Source organism: Acomys russatus, chromosome 12 (assembly GCF_903995435.1).
Source record: "Acomys russatus chromosome 12, mAcoRus1.1, whole genome shotgun sequence".
NCBI lineage: Eukaryota > Metazoa > Chordata > Mammalia > Rodentia > Muridae > Acomys > Acomys russatus.
The window spans coordinates 45,756,859-45,779,402 of NC_067148.1; the positions used below are offsets into that span (position 1 = coordinate 45,756,859).

The following is a 22,544-nucleotide window of genomic DNA, read 5'->3' on the forward strand; positions in this document are numbered from 1 at the left end:
CGGGAGACAGTGCCAGGAGATTGCTGTGAGTTCGAGGCCAGCCTGGACTAGAAAGAGACTCCAGGGCAGCCAAGGCTACACAGAGGAACTCTGTCTCAAAAAACAAACAGAAAGAATGAAAGAAAGAAAAAAGAAAGAAAGAAAGAAAGAAAGAAAGAAAGAAAGAAAAAAGAAAAAGCTGACACCAAAGCGTTTATTGATTAGATGAAGTCTTGAAGTTTGGCATGAAAGAAATTAAATCGAGTTTCCTACGATGCACATCGCACAGAATCCCGGGTTACCACTCTAGCTCAGCCCTTTAAGTTAGGTACACTCTTTTTGTTTGTTTGTTTGAAACAGGGTTTCTCAGTATAGCCTAGTATAGCCTTGGCTGTCCTGGACTCACTTTGTAGACAGGGCTGGCTTCGAACTCAGAGCCTGCCTCTGCCTCCCGAGTGCTGGGATTAAAGGCCTGGGCTACCACAACCAGGCTGCTAGGTGCACTCTTGATAAAAGGAAGCTCAAAGTCGGCTCGCCTCAAGTGTCCCACTGCTGCGCGTGCGTAGTAGTCGCGATCCTCTGACGTCACTGAGTGCGGCCCGCCCCTACATATTAGCAACCGGAGGCGTCCCTAGCAGCAGTGGCTGCGGAGATGTACGAACTTCCGGTTGCCCGGGCAAGCCGCTGCCGCCGCCACCGTTGTCGCCGCCGCCGAAGCCTCCCGGCGCAGTCTCCGCCCGGGAGTCGGCTCTTCGCCGGTTCGGGCGCGCTCATGGTCGGCGCTGCGGACCGGGAGGCCGGCCCGGCGGCTGCGGCGTGCTGAGAGGGCGGCGTGGGGACGATGCCGACCCCGCGCGTCGGCCCCGGGCCTCGCCGGCTCCTGGCTCCGGCCTTCGTCCTGCTGTTGCTGCAGGCGCTGAGCGGGTCCCGGGCGCTGCTGTCGACGGCGGCCAGGGCTGCGCCGGGATCCGGGCCTTCCAAGCCGGGGCCGCGCACGCTGTCGCCGCTGTCTCCGGGCCCCACCGCGGCCCAGCCTCCCGGCCACGCTGAGGGTGAAGCCTCCGACCCCCGAGGCGCGGAGAGCCGCAATGGCAGCAGCCCCGGGGCGGGCTCGGAGGCCGATGGCCTTGGAGGGAAGGCCGGGGAAGGCTCCCTGGGTGGCAGCCTGGCTGTGAGCCCCAATCCCGGCGACAAGCCCATGACCCAGCGGGCCCTGACCGTGTTGGTGGTGGTGAGCGGCGCGGTGCTGGTGTACTTCGTGGTCAGGACCGTCAGGTGAGGCGTAGCCTCCTTGGGCTCCCCCTGAGGCCTAGAGCCGGCTGACAGGTGACCTGCTCTGGAGCCAGGGAGGATGTCTGTGATCTGGGCTTGACCCCCCACCTCCCTGCTCCCAGCATCAAAGACTAGAATCTAAGACCATCCATCCGATTGGCTGCCTTAATGGCCTGCTCTGCCTTAGCTGGCAATACAAACTGTTGCCTGTCATTTATAAGTCACTAACCCAACTCCAACATCTCGCTCTCTGAGCCTTGCCTCTGCCTTAAAATACCCCAGAGTTTGGAAGTACTCTCCCATCCGCTGGAATTGTGATTATACTTCCGGGCAGTGCTTCTCTTACTACCCTGCGTTTGGTCTAACTAAGGCGTCCGCGTTATGCACTCCTATTTGTGAGTCGGGGTCTATCAGCAGTAGAGCCAACAGTCTTGATGTATGGTTTTCACTTTGATGAAACTTAGAAGTTCTTCCTTACCAGTTGTCTTTCTTAGATGGTGCACTTAATCTACCCCTAGGTAAGTTGTACTCAGGTGCATTTCCATGCCTCTGGAGAGGTGTCAAATAGAGCAAGACCCCACCGGAAGAGGCCAGCCAAGACGACAGCCATGGAAAAAGCTCATGGGTTCTCTTTCCCTAAAATAAGAGCAGATGGTAGCTTGTGAGATTTGTAATGGTTTACTGTTTTCCAAATTACTTAAGACTTTCCCCGTAACTACACACTACCATTATTTAATATGTTTTTAATTCGACAAAATAAAATTTCGCTTTTAAGAAGTATTTGTGAATGGAAAACCCAACATGACTTGTCTTAAGTGGTTGACTAAAAAGGTACAATGTTTATGGTTATGTGGCCCAAAGACTCTTATGACACACTTAAGTAGCTAGAGTTTTACAACTGTTATCCGAATAATACATCATTTTACAAGTGCATAAAATATTTACTGGTAAAGTTTGAAATTATACATTGAAGCTGATATTTTAAAAATACCTCATGATCATATTGGTATTCTTGGATAGTCCAGGTTAATCTCTTTATGTTAAGGTCTGCCTTTTTTCAACTCTCATGACAGTGTATCCTTACTTCCTTTTTTGGGGGTGGGGGGCTTGTAAAAGAAAATAATGTTCCAAAGATCCCAATATAATCACAGGGATCTTTTAAATTCGGAAATGGGAGCAAGGAAGGCAGTGTCAGGGTGATGCATCTTGGGAAAGTCTAGGCTAGCCAGTGCTAGTTTTAAAGATGGAGCCAGGAACCCTGGAATAACTACAGCCCGTACCAGCCAGCAAAGGTGAGGCTGCCAACTGTGGTTATTGTTTTTTTCCCCAAGATCTTTCAGAATGGATGTGGCCCCGTTCACATCTTGATTTTTAACGTAGAGGGATTTATTTCAAAGTTTGAGCTCCTAGTGGTGTGAGAGAATAGTTCTGCTGTTGTGAGCTGCCCAGTCAGTGATGTTTTGACATTAGAAAATAATAGGCCTTAGTAGTTTCCTGAGGCTTAAAGCTTCTGTTTCTCCTTTAAAATCAATTAATGTTTCTGTGCTTTTGTCATAAAAATAAACTATGTGCTTTGGCTAAAAAACAAACAAAAAACAAAAACAAAACAAAAAACTCTTGTCAAGTTTTGGTGTTTATATATTAAAAGAGAGAGAGAGAATCAGAAAAGGGTATTTATTAAATATCTCCCTTCTTTTCCAAGTTGATATGATTTTGAGGCTGGATATTCTTTGTGCCCATTAATCAGATATTACAAATGGCTGAAGCAGAAGCAAATTTGAAAATGATGTGGTGTTTGTTGGTTTGTTTGGTTTTTATTTTGTATTACAATTTAGGCCAAATGTTAAAGAGCTTTTGAAGAATGAAACACAGTCATTCATTTTACTAACTTTTTTTATGAACAGTTAACTTTTTTTTTTTTAAGATTTATTTATTTTTATTATGTACAAGTATTCTGCCTGCAGGCCAGAAGAGGGCACCAGATTTCATTGTAGATGGTTGTGAGCCACCATGTGGTTGCTGGGAATTTAACTCAGGACCTTTAGAAGAGCAGCCAGTAAGTACCCTTAACCTCTGAGCCATCTCTCTAGCCCCTGAATAGCTTTAAAAAACATTTTAGATCAAGTTTTCCCCAGATTTCATTGGTACTTTAGAGTCCACATATATAGCCCCCAGAGCCCAGAATAACCTTAGAAAATGTAAAGGAATTCAAAGCATTTGAAAAGTCCTCACATAACCAATATAATTGGACTAGAAACTGTTGATTTACAAAGTTCAGAAAATCCATACCCACTCCCTGTACTGGGAAATTAGACAGTGTTCAGAGCTATTAAAAGCTTGTGACTACCAAAGTGAGCTTCTTGATGTTAAGAAACCCTAAAGGACAATTAAGTCATTTTTACAATACATCTTTTATTTAGTACTGTGCATAGTTCCTGTAAGGACCAAACTTTCCTTGGCATATACGAAACATGGGTATAGTGATAATTTTCTTGAGATGCTTCTTGTTTTTATTTGTTTTTCTTTTTTCTTCCACCTTATTTGTAATCTTATATACAGACGTTTACTGTCACCGCTTTTCTGTTTATTTCTATATAACTTGAAGGAACTCAGCCTTTTCTGATTCTGTTGGATGACTCAGTATCGTGGTGTAAGAGAACAGCCAAACTGAGAAGTGTGACTGACAAAAACTGCATGCTCCAGGCAGCATCCAGCACACGGGTGTAGTCCAGCTTCTGTATTCATACTCCAGGCAGCACCCAGCACGCGGGTGTAGTCCAGCTTCTGTATTCATGCTCCAGGCAGCACCCAGCACACGGGTGTAGTCCAGCTTCTGTATTCATACTCCAGGCAGCACCTAGCACACGGGTGTAGTCCAGCTTCTGTATTCATGCTCCAGGCAGCATCCAGCACACGGGTGTAGTCCAGCTTCTGTATTCATGCTCCAGGCAGCACCCAGCACACGGGTGTAGTCCAGCTTCTGTATTCATACTCCAGGCAGCACCCAACACACGGGTGTAGTCCAGCTTCTGTATTCATACTCCAGGCAGCACCCAACACACGGGTGTAGTCCAGCTGCTATATTCATACTCCAGGCAGCACCTAGCACACGGGTGTAGTCCAGCTTCTGTATTCATACTCCAGGCAGCACCCAACACACGGGTGTAGTCCAGCTGCTGTATTCATACTCCAGGCAGCACCTAGCACATGGGTGTAGTCCAGCTTCTGTATTCATACTCCAGGCAGCACCCAGCACACGGGTGTAGTCCAGCTTCTGTATTCATGCTCCAGGCAGCACCCAGCACACGGGTGTAGTCCAGCTTCTGTATTCATGCTCCAGGCAGCACCCAGCACACGGGTGTAGTCCAGCTTCTGTATTCATGCTCCAGGCAGCATCCAGCACACGGGTGTAGTCCAGCTGCTGTATTCATACTCCAGGCAGCACCTAGCACACGGGTGTAGTCCAGCTTCTGTATTCATACTCCAGGCAGCACCTAGCACACGGGTGTAGTCCAGCTTCTGTATTCATACTCCAGGCAGCACCCAGCACACGGGTGTAGTCCAGCTTCTGTATTCATACTCCAGGCAGCACCCAGCACATGGGTGTAGTCCAGCTTCTGTATTCATACTCCAGGCAGCACCCAGCACACGGGTGTAGTCCAGCTTCTGTATTCATACTCCAGGCAGCACCCAGCACACGGGTGTAGTCCAGCTTCTGTATTCATACTCCAGGCAGCACCCAACACACGGGTGTAGTCCAGCTTCTGTATTCATACTCCAGGCAGCACCCAGCACACGGGTGTAGTCCAGCTTCTGTATTCATACTCCAGGCAGCACCCAGCACACGGGTGTAGTCCAGCTTCTGTATTCATGCTCCAGGCAGCATCCAGCACACGGGTGTAGTCCAGCTGCTGTATTCATACTCCAGGCAGCACCGAGCACATGGGTGTAGTCCAGCTTCTGTGTTTAGTTGGTTGCCTAACCTCCGCAGCTTGATGGATGCTGACTAAGTTGGGGATATCCAGCACTCATACTCTTTACTTCCAGGCTGTGTTTTTCATCCTCATTATGGTGGTTGCTTATTTTGGCTCCCTTTCCAAAAGGAACCAGAGTTCCCTCTTTGTGCCAAGGGAGAATGCTCCCAGGTCATTTCTTTAACTGATGGTATCAGGTGAAACTGAATATTTTAATTATATTTTTATATCAACCTCTATGAGACTGTGAAGTGTTTTCTTAATCTAGCTCAACATCACAAATATTTGGATAGAAATAACTTATTCTGGTAGTATAGAATTATTTCAAACAACATTCTTTCTGTAGAGGAACTTGAATACATCATGGTAATGCTGTAGGGGCAAAGTAGATTTTATAAGATGAATACACCTCTCTGTGAAATGGCTTGTCTGTTTTATTCTGTACTGTATGCCCATTGCTGAGCCTTGCACAGTGTATGGAGAGGACACTGTTGCTTAATGAAGGAGCCTTAGTTCGTTCTTCATGTTGCTGAATAGGTAAACTGTGAGATTAGAAACTTAAAGTGTAATTGCTACTTTACTGATAGAACAAAGAAATATGAAGGTCCTCATGACTACTTAGATTTATTTCTTCTTGTAGGACACTGTTCCCCTAGTAAACTGTGTAAGGCCAGAAAACAAGTATAGAGGGTTACTACCCTTTTAAGTGTGTATGTTGATTATATTAAAAAGTTTCTATTGTAAGTATATGATTACTTGATCTTGCCATAAAGCAAACATTCTGTATGTTTTTTGTTTGTTTCTTTGTTATGTTTTTTTTTTTTTAATGCCGTGTCATTTTTTTCAGTATGATGCATCTACTTTTCCTTCTTTAAGAAGTTACATGGCTTCTCCAGTCTCAGAAATCAATGAACTAGAGATAAAGAGCTCTGAAATGGTAGCAATGAGCACCAAATTTAGCATTGATTGTCTTCATTCAACCAGTCAATATTTACTCAGCTGCCCCACTCTGGGCAGTCACAGTGCATCATTTTGAAATAAGTCAACATTACTGCCTCCGTGGCACTTGCAGCCTGGAAGAGCACAGGGACATTCATCAAACAGCTACACCGATAATTAAAAACTGCAGCAAAGGAGCATTAAAGTGCCAGCTTCCTACTCGCCATCTCCCTCCTTCCTAGTGGTCCTCTTTCACTTTTCCATCTTGGCTTCTTATATTTTTGGTTGTGAGCCTAGCCTTTAACAGCTGAGCCTTCTCTCCAACCCCATCTTGGCTTCTTTGGATGACAAGGACCATGGGCATGCACAATATTGTACAGCTATTAAAAGCAGAACTATAAAAATTATATATGGGTCCTATTAATAATTAGCATTCAGGAACTACGCAGCATTAATTTAGCTTTAACTGGTAATCTGAAATAAAAAATGAGGGAGGCTTCCTTCAAACAATCTTACTCCGTAACTAAAACACAACTTTTGAGATTTTACCTGCCATAATAATAAGCTAATGAGTGTAAATAGCTAATTAATGTGTGTTATATATAGTGTCACATAATGGGAGTCCATTTTCTAATTAGTTCTTGAAAACATCTACATGGGTGCTCTTCTGAAGGAAGCTGAGGCTGGACAAGGTTAAATGGTTTCTCTTGAGCACACACATAGGACCTACCCAAATTATGCTCTGCTGGACCTTAGCGTGTCTGCTAGATTCCAGCCGACTGTGCTGTCTCTGTTAACAAATACACCTTATTTAAGGTGTTGTGTGTGAAGGTGGCCAATTAGTTTATGGAAAAATGAAGCGTGTTAACGCGTCTGTGTAAAATAGGCTTTTCAGTGAACGTTACTTCTTAGAACTTTACAAATTGAGAAAGGAAGACATCCTTAGTATTTGTTGGTATTTGTCACAGGGCTCAACTGAGGGTGATTTAGTGTGTGATGTCAGCCCTGCAGACATGGAGCCCTGCAGACAGAATGGCTGTATTTTAAAGTAACGACTACTGCTGGGCATTATTTTGTCTGTCTGCTTCTTTTCTTCCTTTTTCTTTTTTATTTTTACTTTTTCTTTTTGGAGATAAAGTCTTACTATGTAACCATAGATGGTCCAGTGCTTGCTGTGTAGAACAAGGCAGCGTTAAGCTTGGAGATCTGTCTGTCTCTGACTTCTGAGTGCTGGAATGAAAACTGTGTGCTTACCATATCCAGCTTCCTGTCTACTTTCTTAGGAATATGAGTTACTGACTGAATTTCACCGCCAATTATAAAATTAAGACACTGATGGAAATTCAGTTTAGACAGTGATAGAGCTAGAACAGCTGCCCAGTTTTTATTCCGTTCAGCCACTGCCACAGTGTTGCTGAGTGCTGTCAGTCCTGGGCCTGGGGTGAGAGCTAGCCATGCATACGCTGAGAAGTTTCGACATTTTTAAGGAATCTAAGTTTTAAACTATCCTTTGAAAGTGTCATTTGTACTCTGGTTTGTCATCACTTACTCAGACAGGAAATATGTATAACAAATGTTACTCCTTAAGGAATTGGAATTTTTTCAGAGATGAACTTTCCTAAATGTTTACGCATATTGTGAAATAATACAGTGTTCTGTATGCCACGTGCCCTACGCTAGATGTCAGAATATGGCGAGTGGGGATGTTAGTGATAGACACTGGAGCCTGTCAGTGTGGGCAAGGCCAAGAGAAACTAGAGAAGCATGGCTGTCTTACACTTCTCATATGGGAAGGAGCACAGTGCTTCACCCAGATATTTAGCAAAGTGTAAGTAAGCATGAGCAGAGGGAATAGGGAAAACAGTAGTTATTTCATTGAGCTTTTCTGCTGTTATCTAAACATAATCAATACTTTTGACAGTTTCTTTTCTTTTTTAAGGCAATGTTTTATTCTCATGCATGTCCATAGTCTCAGGCTGTCCTCAAGGTCCCACTATATCTGAGGCTGGCCTTGACCACCTGCTCGTCCTTCTTTCCTCTCCTGAGTACTGGGGTGCACTTGTATACTATAATGATCATCTTTGGAGGTGTTCGTGTTTAATTGTTTATTATTAGTCATGATGATGATGGTGTGTGCGTGTGTGTGTCTGATGATGATGATGCTGGCTTAGCTGGGCCATGGCCGGTAGGAGGAGTTCAAAGGATAACTCTGAGGAGTTGATTCTGTCTTTCTACAGCTGTTCTGGGCATAGGACTTAGGTCATCAGGCTTTTACAGGAAACACTTTTATTCACTTTTGTTAAGCCATCTTGATGTCTTTGAGTGTTTTTAATAAAATCCTTGAACTCTGTTCTTCCATTATGCTAAAAACTTCTGCATATAGTCAATAGTTTTTATGTATATAGCTGAAAAGTAAAGATATTCCTTTTTTTTTTAAGGTATTAATGCTAGGATTATGCTTCTCAATGTCTTCCTATCATTTGGAGACACAAGGACATTGATATCCATATGGTGTTCTTTGATATTATCCACTCGAGACCCTGTTTAGTGACTGATTTACATATTCCTCATTCTTGCTTGGTTGTATTAAGAAACAAAGATCTTGTAATTTATATTATTTCATAATGCATTCATTGCACATAGTCGATAAAAGGTAATGAAAAGAAACATTTATGAATCAAGTCAGATGTTTTCACTTCTAGAGAATAGTAAAGTGAAATGGAGTTCTATTCTGTTGTATTTATTTTATGTGACATCAAACATTTTTACATAAAATTTTATCATGCTTACTTTAGTACTTTTATTTTTACTCTATAAATAACTGATGCATATTATTGAAAAAGAGATAGTTCTGACTAAGCTGGATATATTTAGTGAAACATTAAGGAATCTGCATCTATGTTAAGACAGCCACTTGAATCATTTATGCTGTAATTGAATCTAGCTCAATATAGATGACTGTGTCACTGTCTCCTGCCATTTTAGATTCCATACTTTTTGCTTGTTTTATATAATGTTCCTAATATTTTCTAGGAACCAACAAAATATACTTTCATGTTACATACGTGTTTGTTGTATCTAACTGAAAAGTGTGCATATTAATAGATCTGTGTATATAATTATTAGCACATTTATATGGATGAAAGTAAAGAAAAGGACTGGGTTTTAAAGCCTCCTGTACACGTTGATTGAAAAATATTGTAAGCTGGAGAGTAAAAGATAAAGATAGCTTTTTTAAGTTAATATTTTTGTTTATTTTACACTTTTTAACTTTATTGAGTCATCTCAGGTATTTAAAAGTTTGCTTTTTTGATTTTCCTTGATAAATATCTCTGTAGACAGCGGTGCTTATATAGCAGTTGATATTTTTGTGACATGTAGATGTTATGATCTAAGTGATAGAGGCCACAAAAATCACACCATCGAATATATCTCACATGGGAAGGGCTATACAGAGACTACCTCGGGAAAAGGGAAGAAAATGGGCAGAGGAGGCACTGGCTTTTTATAAGGGGATATAGTGCATGCCATAGATGGCAACAGTGGAAATGTGTCCTGGAAATGTGTTGCATCTTGGCAGCTAGTTATGATGTGTCCTCTTGTCACTGGGTCCCTGGGGCAGGCCAGTGGAGAGGCCTGTTTGCCAGCAGAAGCTGTCAGGTAACCATCACTGCATGAATCATCAAAGTGAGGAAAGACATTTTAAAGAAATAGCATTTTAAATTGTTCTAATGCTATAAGGCTTTTAAGTTTTGTTTAATTTCTATATGAGTTAATTTCATTGTGATCACTTGCTGATATATATTCTGTTCTACTGTATCTGTGTGGCACCCACTGCTTCCTATATTTAGTGTGGACACTGTTTGCATTGGAAGTGACTTAGATATTGAACATAAGGTCATAGGTTTCATCACTGAGCCAGAAATCTCCAGCTTAGTGATGCTTAGTTTCTGTTCCTAAAGGTTTTGGTTTATTTATGGTCCAAGTGTGATCATTAAAATTCTCAGATGATTCTGAAGTGTAGACCAGGTTCTGAGCCACTTTTGGTGGCAGCAACAATGCTTAGTTGTGTCTGTCAATAAGAAAGTATTAAGGACATGAGATAATGTCTGGAACTGAGGGTTTCAGAAAATTTACTATCTGAAGTAAGGCTTGAAAAATTAGCTCTTGGGGGATCAACAATTAAGAATACTGCTGCTCTTCCATAGGACCTTGAGTTCAGTTTCCAGCACCTATGTGGGGCATCACAGAACCAACTGTAGCTAGAGCTGCAAGGGATACGGCACCCTCTTCCTTCTAGCTCGTGTGGACACGGCACCCTCTTCCTTCTAGCTCGTGTGGACACGGCACCCTCTTCCTTCTAGCTTGTGTGGACACGGCACCCTCTTTCTTCTAGCTCGTGTGGACATGGCACCCTCTTCTAGCTCGTGTGGACACAGCACCCTCTTCCTTCTAGCTCGTGTGGACATGGCACCCTCTTCCTTCTAGCTCGTGTGGACACGGCACCCTCTTCCTTCTAGCTCGTGTGGACACGGCACCCTCTTCCTTCTAGCTCGTGTGGACATGGCACCCTCTTCCTTCTAGCTCGTGTGGACACGGCACCCTCTTCCTTCTAGCTCATGTGGACATGGCACCCTCTTCCTTCTAGCTCGTGTGGACATGGCACCCTCTTCCTTTTAGCTCGTGTGGACGTCCACACACATTTCATTCACTCACACATACACACATGCACATAAATAAAAATAATGATCTCTTAACTTCAGGTCACAGAAGTTCAAGAGAGTGTGCTATACAGTAGAATGTTGATGCCATACAAATATATAGCAATGGGGTTATTTGAAGAATTGCCAGTAATCCTTCATGCTAAATTGATTGTTTTAATATGCCTGAAATTTACTCAGTTTTGTACTGAGGATATGATTGATAGGAAACAGACTGGTTTCTTTAGTTTACAATTACATGTGAAGCAAAGATTAGGCTGTATTAAAATAAGTTTTAATTAATTTGTTCAATTTAATAGGATGAGAAGAAGAAACCGCAAAACTAGGAGATACGGAGTTTTGGATACTAACATAGAAAACATGGAATTGACACCTTTAGAACAAGATGATGAGGATGATGACAACACATTGTTTGATGCCAATCATCCTAGGAGGTAAGTTGGTACAGTAGTTTAATTCAGTGTGTCAGGATGCAAATCTTTGCCCAGATAACTGAAATATACTATTATTATGCAGTCTCGATTCTAGCAGGTTTTATTGAGTTCTGTTTAATGAAATTCTTTGTCCAAGCCATGATCTAAACAACAGCATACATTCCCTAAAGTGAGCTTTCTTTTTGCAGATTTCTTTGCAGTGTTTTAGGCTTGAAATGTTTCATTCTTGCAGTGTGCCATCACCTTTAGTATATGTTTGTTTATGTGTGGTTTTGAGAAATGCTTAGTCTACTTGCTTTTAGTTTTACATTCTAAAATTATTTTGTTGTTTGCTTTATTTGATTTACAAATAGCTCTTCCTGATAGAACTGTAAGACTAGAGAGGGTTGTAGCCTCGTGGTGTAGCTGTGGTGTCTGATTTCAGAGCTAGGCTCACAACATGTCCTGATCTTTCCTAAGGAGACTGGATAAGCACAATCATAAGGACATATGATTAATATCAGTACAAGTGGAATGAGAAGAGACTGCAGGAGTTACAGAGGTAGGAAAGATAAGCTGGGAGAACGAAGGATTTCTTCGGACAGAAAGTTAGAGTCTAAAATCATATAAATAGTGGGGGGCATCGAAGTCTGTCTTTTACTTGATTAGCTTTATTCTTTGACAGTTTCATACACGTGTAGGGTACATTCTGCCTAACCTCACCCCTACCTTGTCTCCCTCTCCCCTGGGCTTCCTCCACCCTCTTTCCTACATTCATGGGGGTTTTTGTTTTAGTTCAGGTGCACTAAACTTAACCTGGACTTGGAATGCTGACTGGTAAGCAGCTATCCACTGGAACACGATGGTCTCACAGTTAGTCAGAACAGCTGCCAGTGACCGTCCCTATCCACTGGAACACGATGGTCTCACAGTTAGTCAGAACAGCTGCCAGTGACCGTCCCTATCCTCTGGAGCACGATGGTCTCAGGGTTAGTCAGAACAGCTGCCAGTGACCGTCCCTATCCTCTGGAGCATGATGGTCTCAGGGTTAGTCAGAACAGCTGCCAGTGACTGCCCCTATCCACTGGAACACGATGGTCTCACAGTTAGTCAGAACAGCTGCCAGTGACCGCCCCTATCCTCTGGAGCACGATGGTCTCACAGTTAGTCAGAACAGCTGCCAGTGACCGTCCCTATCCTCTGGAGCACGATGGTCTCACAGTTAGTCAGAACAGCTGCCAGTGACTGTCCCTCCCCAGAACCACTTACTAGCTAATAGCTCAACAAGGAGGAAGCAGGCCCCAGTTCATGATTGGCTATCAACAAATCGAACCCACCCCATGGGAGAGTCAACCCCGAGAGATGCTCTGCTATGCTGGCACACAGGAGCTAGCTTAGCTGTCCTTGGAGAGCCTCCCCGCAGCAGCCGATCCAAACAGATGTGGAGACTCATACCCAAACACTGGGTGAAGTGTTGGGAGTCTTGTGGAAAAGTGGAGTGATAGATAGAAGGACCTGAGATGACAAGAACTCCACAAGAAGACCAACAGCCAATTAACCAGGGCCTAGAGGCACTTGCAGAGACTGAAGCACCAACTAAGAACTGTGAATAGACTGGATGTAGGCCCCCTACACAGATGCAGCAGCCTACGCTTCATGTGGGTCCCCTAGTAAGGGGAGCTGGGGGCTGTCTCTGACATAGACTGTTGCCTGCTTTTTGATCACTTCCCTCTGGCGGGGCTGCCTCACCAGGCCACATGGGAAGAGGACATGCTCAATGTTGATGTGACTTGATAAGCTGGGGTGGGGGGGTGGGTAGGGGTAGGGCGGGGGGGTGGGCGCTCCCTCTTTCTGAGGAATAAGGGAGGGGAAAGAGGGCAGGAGGTAGGACTGGCAGGAGAGGAGGGAGGTGGCTACTATGGGGATGTAAAGTGAATAAATAATTTAATTAAAACAAAAGACAAATCTAGCGCTATAAAGGCCAGATGCAAATGGCTCCAGTTGCTGTTTGCAATGGTTGTGTCATACCCTGAAGACAGCATTTCATAGGCTTTCTGCCTCTCTTCCTGCTGCCGTACCCTTTCCACTTATCCGAAATGTTTTCGGAGCCTTTCAGGGGTGAATTAAATGTCCTGCTTAGGGATAAGCTCTCAACTACCACTTATTACTAGCACCTTAAGCAGCCCTGGTTCCGCATTCTTGTGTTCTTGTGTGTCTATGATTAAGGATAAGAGTAACATTTGTCTATGGGTATAAACAGATTTTCAATGCATTTTGTTTCCATGTCAATTTATTTAAACAATAGGGCCCTATGCTCCCTGGCTCCTACATATGTGTTTACTGTTTTCAGTTTTTGCTGTGTTTATAATACCAGGCATGCATTCCACTTTGGAGAGCACTAAAAGCTAGTCTAAAAGCCATTGGTTATCCTTGTAGCAGATGTGTTACTATTGCACCGGCTGGCATATCCTGCAGGTTGCCATTATAGTTGTTACGATTCACTTAGAGTGACTGTTCATATTGATGTAGAATTGAATAGCCCAACTTTTGTTGCCTTTGTTTCATTCCAAGAATTTTCTGTTGCTAGGATGAGCTTAACCTACATGACTGAATACCACTACTCCCAGAAGCTATTAATTACATAAAATTCTCAGTGCCACAGATGAGATTCTTCTTTAAGAGTTGTTAGTAGAGAGGCCCAGCAGGTTTTATAGGACCTTCAAGCCCTATGAGTGCTCTCAGGGAGAAATCCTATGGCTCAGTTCTAGATTGATTTCTCTGTATCATTATCTGAATGTATGTTGTCTTCAGCAATGTACGTTATCTTCATTTGGTTCTGATGGACAATCAAGAGAAATGGCTAGAGCCAATATTGTTTGGTGGGTAAGACTAGTTTTTTGGTTGTCTCTTTAAAGTGTGGGCCAGCTAAATTTATTAGCTTGCATTTAAAAGTCAATGTAAACTGTACTTATCTTTATATTAGAATCAAAAGAAAAATAGTATGAGGTAGCACTGAGGACAAGTGCTTAGTAAATAAAAGATGATCTTGGGCTCCGTGTAAAAGTGCTAAGTAAAACAATGGCATTAGAATTCAATTTACTTTGCAAAAGTATTATTATCTTTTGCAGTGACCATATTTGTATTTAAATACACTAGATATATGTGAGGTGCCTGTATATACACATAGAAAGGAAGGACGTAGCATGAAATTAACAGGTCATGATTCCCTCCAAAGAAAAACTCAAGTGGAACATCAGTTCATTTAAAAATAGGTTATAGTTTGAATGTGAAATGTTCTCCATGCGCTCATGTTTGAGCACTTGGTTTCAGCTGGTAGCATTGCTTTCTCACACTTGTAGAACCATTACCCAGTAGAGACTTGCAGAAGAAATTAGGATACTATCAGTGGGGCTTAGCAGTTCAGTACCCAAGCCCCATTTCCGGACAGTGGATACAGTGTGAACTGCCTCTAGCACTCCTTCCCCACCATGATGGAATATGCCCTCCAACTGTAAACCAAGTGGAACTCTTACTCCAGGAATGGTACCTAATATAAGAATCCATCAAAGGCAAGGTTGCAACAGGCAGCGATAACTACCTGAAGTTTAGTTGTTGTGAAGATGAAGCTTCAGAAATAAAGAAAAGCTTTTGTGTATACTATTGTGTATAGCTATATGTCACTGAGTTTGTAACCTAGAAAAAAAATGGATACATTTCTAGACAACACATCAGTGTACTCTTTGCTGGAGAATACCACCTTTCCTCCTCCCAGCTTTCCTCAGTTGCCTGTAGCCTTTTGTGTAAGGTTGAGGCCTCGTGGGCTTCCTGTGTTTAGTTTGGCATGTTCATTGGTGTCATCCTTGTTCAGCTCACATTTGGACAGTCATGAGTAGACGTTATGAGTGTCACTTCTGATACTAGTAGGAGACACGTTTTCACACCAAACCCCTGATCCTCTGGCTTGTACAATAATTCTACTCCTTCTGTAATTTCCCCTGAGCTGTACGTGGGGGAGTATTTTGTAGATATATCTACTGGGACTGGTCTCTACAACCCATTTTGAAGACTACTCTGTAGATTTTGTAGGCAGAATAAGAAAGGTGAGTTAGATCCTGCAAATATGAGCGTGACAAGTACTATTTAAGGGTTCTTGAAGCTGTCACCCAAACTTAGGAGTCATGTTTTCTAGGCAGAGGACAGAGAGTCAGTAATAATAAAGAAGTGCGGTGAGCAGAGATATGTTATTGAACTCATCTTGAGATTTGAGCCATACTCAGTTATATCACAGTAGGTATTAAATTTAACATACCTCTCTTTAGGGAGCCCACGCAAACTGTAATGCAGCTGTAGGAGTTATTATGAGGCGTCAAGTTTGAAGCCAGGGTTATTGTAAGGAATTAGGGGTGCTTGTGGAGTATGCCAGTGATCAGAGCAAACTGAATGGAATCATTCCTTTATTAAAGTCAATGATTGGTGTCTGCTGTGTACCCAGGTGCTCATATGATCAATAGTCTTTTAGATAGACTTAGACCTGGCAAGACAGAACAAAAGCAACTTTAAAACAGTAAACTTGGGGTTTCACATTTTTATCAATGGTAATGTAGTTTTGGAGGCCAAGCATATGTTTATTTTTAAAATGAGAAACAGAGACAGCTAGTTAGTGACACAAAGTAGCAAAAAACAAACAAACAAACAAAAACCACAAACAAACAAAACACCAGACCAATTGTTTCTTGTTCTTTGATTGTGTTTTCTTTCCTCCTCCATGTGTGTGTCGTTGTAGATTAAATCCAGAGTCTAGCATATTTATGCCAGAGAAGCACCTCTGAGCTACATCCCCAGCTCTGCATTTGTTTTTAGACTAGATTTGTATTTATTTGTTGGTTGCAGAATTTATGAGAGAGTGGAGGTTTTTCTTTGGTAAGACTGCTAGTAATAAACTCAATTTTGTAATACATATACATAAATACATGCATGCATACATATATATGTAGATTTATTTGTTTACTGTATATTACACATTGGAAAAATACTAAGGTTGTACAAAATTCTATTTATTAATCAAAGGGATGCCTTAAAATGCATTTGACATAATACTAAAAGAACCCACAAGCAATGTTTACTCTTCATCTTTATTACCTTCTCTTTTATTTGATGTCTACGCACTTTAGTGTCTTTCCTGTTTCTTATTGTTCCGTTTGTGTTAGCTCCATTCTTTGGACCAAGATGTCTAGTAGTTTTATTCATCTTTTTAAAGATGTGAATTAATGAAGTAGAAGATGTGAGAAATGTAGCATTCTCCTTCCTGTTTCAGTTGTTAAAAATAACTGCGTTCAGTGGTGAAGACAGCTAATAATGTGCAGCAGTGATGGAGCAGGCTCACAGCAGAGGCTGGCGAGCGGTAGCATGTGCTGTGTGCTGCACTGATTGCATTCATCACATACTGTGCTGTAATGAGGAAATTAAAGTCAGCCATCAAAGAAGGGACATAAAGCTGTTGAAGTTTGGAATTTGTCACAGTAAAGAGACGATGAGTCCTTTGCTGACTGGGTAATTTCTGATCTTTTTTAAAATTTTTCTTTAGAACTATTGAAAATTTGATAGAGTACTATAAAATACTACCCAAGAAGTGGGGTATAGCTGAATGGTAGCAGGCTTACCAAGTGTGTGTGTGTGTGTGTGTGTGTGTGTGTGTGTGTGTGTGTAAGAGCTGTGTGAACACCTAGTCGTAAACTGTTGTGATCTTCCTGAGCTTCCCAAGTGCTGAGTGTGTGTGTGTGTGTGTGTGTGTGTGTGTGTGTGTGTGTGTGTGTGTGTATAAGAGCTGTGTGAACATCTAGTCTTAAACTGTTGTGATCTTCCTGAGCTTCCTAAATGGTGAGTGTAGGTGTGAGCAACCATGTCTTACTTCTGTTACTATATTGTATAAAAATTAACAAATTTGCATTCTATTAGCACACATCATACTTAACATTTAATGGATAGACAATCTCAGTAATTGATACAGGTTTTCCTAGAAGGAAATAATTTGTCTTGTATGAGAATAGTGGCACTAGAACTGTAGCTGGAATGACTAAATGGGTCTACAGTGGGCTGGATATTAGACAGTGTTACCAGTGTGCTTGTCTAAAGTAGTTCTTGTGACTCTAGTCGGATAGAGGAAAATTGAGGCTCAGCGAACGTAAAAGGCCCTAGACTCTTGCTGTTTCAGTCTCATTCCATTTGTTTAGTAAATGTTTGATTTATATATAAATGCAAGCAGTCCCATTCTGTCTCTTCCCTCTTCTGTCTCCATCCCTATTCATTTTCCAAATGTGGCCTGGGAGCCCTGTGGGGTTCTTTCTTGCCTGTGCCTGAAGAACCTGAACATCCTACGGGAGCAGCTATAATTAGTTTTTGGTCAGATCTTACTTTCACTGTGCTAATATTATAAATTGTTCCTTTACTGCCCAGATTCTTAAAAAAAAAAAAAAAAAAAAGTACCAGGAAACACATTACTTCTAGAGAGACAGAGGAATTCTCTTCCTTACAGTTTTATAAAATTGTCATTTGGTACTGTTTATAAAGAGTATTTCTGTCTTGCTAGTCCATTCTATCCTTTAGGAACTGTAAGTGTGGGAAGAACACATCAGGCTTTCAGTGATGGGTGGAGTCTTGTCTGTGTTTGGATAGAGAAGCTTAGGAGAACAGATAGCATTTTAACACACACACACACACACACACACACACACACACACACACACACACACTTTCTGAGAAAAGACCTGAGACAAAATGCCTATAATTGACTTTACTATAAGAAGCTTAAAACAAGTTTAGAACATAGAAAAAAAACAGGAAAAAACATATTAGCAGTGTTAAATTTAATGTCTATCAAAAGTAAAATAATTGTTATAATGGATACATACTTGAAGACAACTTTAAGGATACCGCTTCTAAAAGCTAATACTAATGTCATTCTAATACTAGGCTAGTAATTTGTGTCAAATATGTCATTTTAAAGCCCTAAATTTTCTTTCTCACTACTTTCACACTGCTACATTTAATTTAATATTGTATGTGCTCATTACATTTTGTATGTAAAGACATCTGATCATGAAGTACTTTCTAACTATTTAATATTAGCCTGTGAGAATCAGAAAACTTCATTTAAGTGTTTAACAGATGCAATAATTAGCTGGACCTCATCAGACTGGCAATATAAATAGGTGGCTGAAACATGCTGTGTCATATACTAAGTCATTGTGATTGGCCAACATATTTCCTGAGTGTCAGGAGAACTGACTGGTGTCTTGACGCTGAGGTCTTCTTGCTTAACAAGTCAGTGTCACATAATGGAAGTTGACTGTATTACTAACATTTGGCCATGCTTTTGACTTGTAGTCTTTGCTTGTTCACATCTTACAATTAAAATCAACAGTCATCTTCCCTTGCAAGTTATAGTTTGATTCAATTAAAAAATTTTAAAGAACTTCCAGCATATAATTGACTAAATGGTAGTTTAGAATAGAGGCTTTCATTTCAGGTCAAGATTGCCTGTCTTATGAGTGGCTTCTAAAATCTATGGGTACTTTTACAAGTATAAATGTCTTACAAAATAGAGACTTGAGATTTTTATATTAATTCATTAATTGATCACTGTCCTCCCAGCTTCCCAACATTTAACAATATTATTGACTCAGAAAATAAAGCAAGAGGATCAGGAATTTACAGGCAGCTTCAGACATATAAGACTATAATTTTAAAAAAACAAAACAAAACAAAAATAACAACAAAAACAGAGCTAAGCATGGTAGATGATTCTGTAATACTAAAACTTGGTAGCCTGAGGCTGAAGGATTTCTGGCACTGCAAAGTGAGATCCTGCCTGAAAATGATTAAAATTAAATTCTTTAATGTATTTGAGGTGATTAAACAACAACAAAAATTGCTTTTAAATTTCTTTTCAAGGCTGTTTCACAATGACACATACAGGCTGGTATATTGCATGACTGCTTTGAGTGCCCTGGACCTCAGCAGTGTTGACTGCTGTGGTTAATAAAAGATTCTACCGAAATATGTACTTGGTTTCAGATTGTTGCAAGTTCTGTGGAGACTTGAAAAATTACTTACTTAATCTAAGGCACAAACTGCCAATTTAATTCTGACAATGTAATGGTACTTCACCTAAGTATTTTCCTTACCATCTCCCAAGTACTTTTGCGTATTTTGTCTCTTGAGAATAATTTGGCAGTCTGTCCTAGCTGCTTTCTAGCTTCAGTGCCTATCCCTGGTCAAAAGAACCTTCTAATAGACACAGCTCTCCCAGACGGCACTGTGCCCTCCTGACTGGGCTCCACCAGCCTACCTTTTATAATGCTGTTCTGTTTCGCCAGGAGGAGGAACTTGGCTTGTTTACTTTATTTTCCCTCATGTAATGTTAATGCTATCCTGGTTTTCTTGAAGTTAAGGATAGCAGATGAGAAGGGCACACTGATGAAGTGATGTTTGAGTTGCAGTTACTTTTGAAAATGCAGAAGACAGACAGAAGGTTCTGTGGGAGATGAGGAAACTGTGTGTCAAGGGGAGTTGAAAGCTCCAGCCAAGGTGCTATGTAAGTGTGCACTTGTTCTCAGGCTTTGAAGGTGGAGTATGGGGAAATCTATCCTGTAAAAGCAAAACTACTCACTAGAGACCAGTTTTGTCAGTCAAGTGTGCTCCCAGACCATCCCAGGCTTTTGAATAAATGAACGATATTATTGCCCGGATGTTCAAGATGACTCCTGTGACTTGAAAATGACTTACTACTGAGGTGCAGTGTTGGAGATAGTTTATATGGTCCAGTGAGGAGTGAATAAGAGTGAAGATTCATATTGCTATAAGTATTTAAGAAAAAAAATGAGCAGACATCCCAATGTATGTGTTTATTGGAAACCTTGTCCTTGTCCTTGTCCACGTGTCTAAAGCAGGGTCTGGCTATGTAGCCCAGACTTGCCATGAATTTATGACAGTCCTCCACAGCCAGCAGAACTTTGTCTTTTGTATGATTTTTGTCACCATACTACAAATATTAAAATAATGGTTTTTGTATTGAATGTGATTTCATAAATCCAAGAAGCAGAATTAAAGAAGTGTATTTATAGAAACTGTAAAAGAAACCAAAAGAAATGCATTGCTTGAAGTCCATCAAAATAATTTGTTAATATTCTGTGAGGGCAACTTTATCATGAATACAAACATGAACTTTTATTGCTCTCATATTTTATGTAAATTATTTTAAATAGTTAAAACTACAGTTCAAAGATAAGGTCTAAAACAGTTAATAATGACAGTGTCGCCCAGCCACAGTGGTTTACAATAGGAATTTTTCCTTAGTTGTATGTTTATTCACCTCAAAACTTCTGAATATTTAGATGTAGGTAGACGTTATACAGAAGTGTTATTTATATATTCATTTATTTGTTTTACAGATGAGTATGTGCCTTTCATGAGAAGACTTCATATTTCTACTGAAGAACAGTTTCTATGTCTAAGGAATAAGAAGCCACTCTATCAAAGGGAGGGGAATTTAAGTTGCATACATTATGACCACTTTTCATTTGTTGTTGTGCTATAAATACTGAATCATTTTGTTATACCTTTGTATATTTGGAACTATTCTATTTATTATTGGAATCCATACTGTTAAGGACAAAGTATATTGTTCTTGATTTCCTGTTTGAACATTATTTTAAATGTTGTTTTCTGAAGAGCTCTTGTCCCTTCCTTTTACCATATTACTGTACCTTGGTTTTCTGGAAGTACTAATCAGTTGTTACTGATTTTTGTCAGTGTCATAATTTAAAGAACTATAAGCCACATCTAACTGGTATGAAAAATAAAACTTTACTAAAATGTTTCCCGTTTTTCTGGGGAAAAGCCAAATTTATTATGTTGTTTTTGAATTTTTGAATAGTAGTGATTGTTTGTGCTCTTGTATGCAAAAGAATAAATATGATTTAAAATTATTTAAGTGGTACAGACAGAATGTGTTTATAAAATAAACACTGCATAATTATATATTAACAAGTGTGTTTTTATATTATCTTTATATACTGCATCCAAAATGTATTTTTCTGTAGTATAGTGTCTCACACCTATATTTCTTGCACTAAGGCAGGAGATTTCTGTTAGTTTGAGGCCAACGATAAATGGGGCAAAGAAGGTTGAATACATTCTTAGAGATTAGATGTTTTGGAAATCTATGAATTTCAAATACATTTATTTGTAGTTAGTGTGAGAGAATTGATAATACAAATTGTATGGATATGAGTGTAAGTCATCAGAGATCAAGAGATTGAAGTTTTTCACTATAGACTTTGAAGTCAGGAAGTTATATAGAGACTAGCTTCATTATCTCACAGCAAATTGGGTCCCTCCCACGTTCAAGTTTACGTATTTTAAATTTAGAAGAAGACTTAAATAAAAGGCATGGGTCATAATCTCTATTGCTTATTAGCGCTAGTGAGGGCACTCAAATGTGTGATAGAATGGGATAGTCCACAGGCATGGTGGCCTACAATAAGGATTTATTCTTTCCTATGTCAACTTTATGATCTCTAGATGTACTGTGTGTGACATTTTCTCTGAGGCAAAACTGATCAAGAAATCTACTTCAGTTGCTAAACTTGGCTATTTTATAGGCTAGTGCCTCCTGCTGGTGAATTAATTTCAGTTCTTACCTTCTTGTATTGACCAAAGCCAACCCTCGGGCTACTCATTCAACAATACCACAGTAGATAGTCCTCTACAGAAGAGAAGATGATCAAAAGGAAAATGGTTGTATATTTAACTATAACCCAGGCCTGTAATATTTCAAAAAAACCTCGAAACTTTATTTGCTGAAAAGTGCTCTTGTCACCACACTCTCTTCTTGCATTGACACGTCCTTGCTGGCTATCTGGAATGTGTGGCACCATCAGACTGTGGCTGTGCTGTGGTTGTCTGGAGTTTGTCCTTGCCTTAGATTTCGGAACAGCTTACCCTCATGTCTGGGAGTTGATACTGATGGTTTCTGGGGAGTTTAGCTAAATTGTCTCACATGAATTTGGTAACTAGATTCTGAGATAATCCTAAGGTAAATGTGAAAAATAGCAACCTCTCTTAGGATTTCATTTCAGATGTGTGTGAATATTGACTTTGACACATTCTATTCATTAAGACTGTCACTAAGATTAATTTAGAGTCAAGTGAAGGAAACCGCAGTCTCCATGCTCATTGTGGGAAAA

The 22,544-nt window shown here is 40.7% G+C and overlaps 1 protein-coding gene across 2 annotated transcripts; it reads left to right on the plus strand.

Moving 5' to 3' along the window:
• The first annotated feature begins 665 nt into the window (after positions 1–665).
• On the plus strand, positions 666–21,284 carry Fam174a (family with sequence similarity 174 member A). 2 transcript variants are annotated; one of them, XM_051154403.1, is made up of 3 exons: positions 667–1,254; positions 11,185–11,319; positions 20,748–21,284. In XM_051154403.1, exons 1-3 carry the CDS (start codon positions 821–823, stop codon positions 20,749–20,751), a joined length of 573 nt encoding a protein of 190 aa, XP_051010360.1. In that variant the 5' UTR covers positions 667–820; the 3' UTR covers positions 20,752–21,284. The 2 variants fall into 2 exon arrangements, with proteins under 2 accessions (XP_051010361.1, XP_051010360.1); XM_051154404.1 differs by lacking the exon at positions 20,748–21,284 and having other exon boundaries at positions 666–1,254; positions 11,185–11,323.
• Positions 21,285–22,544: the final 1,260 nt, after the last annotated feature.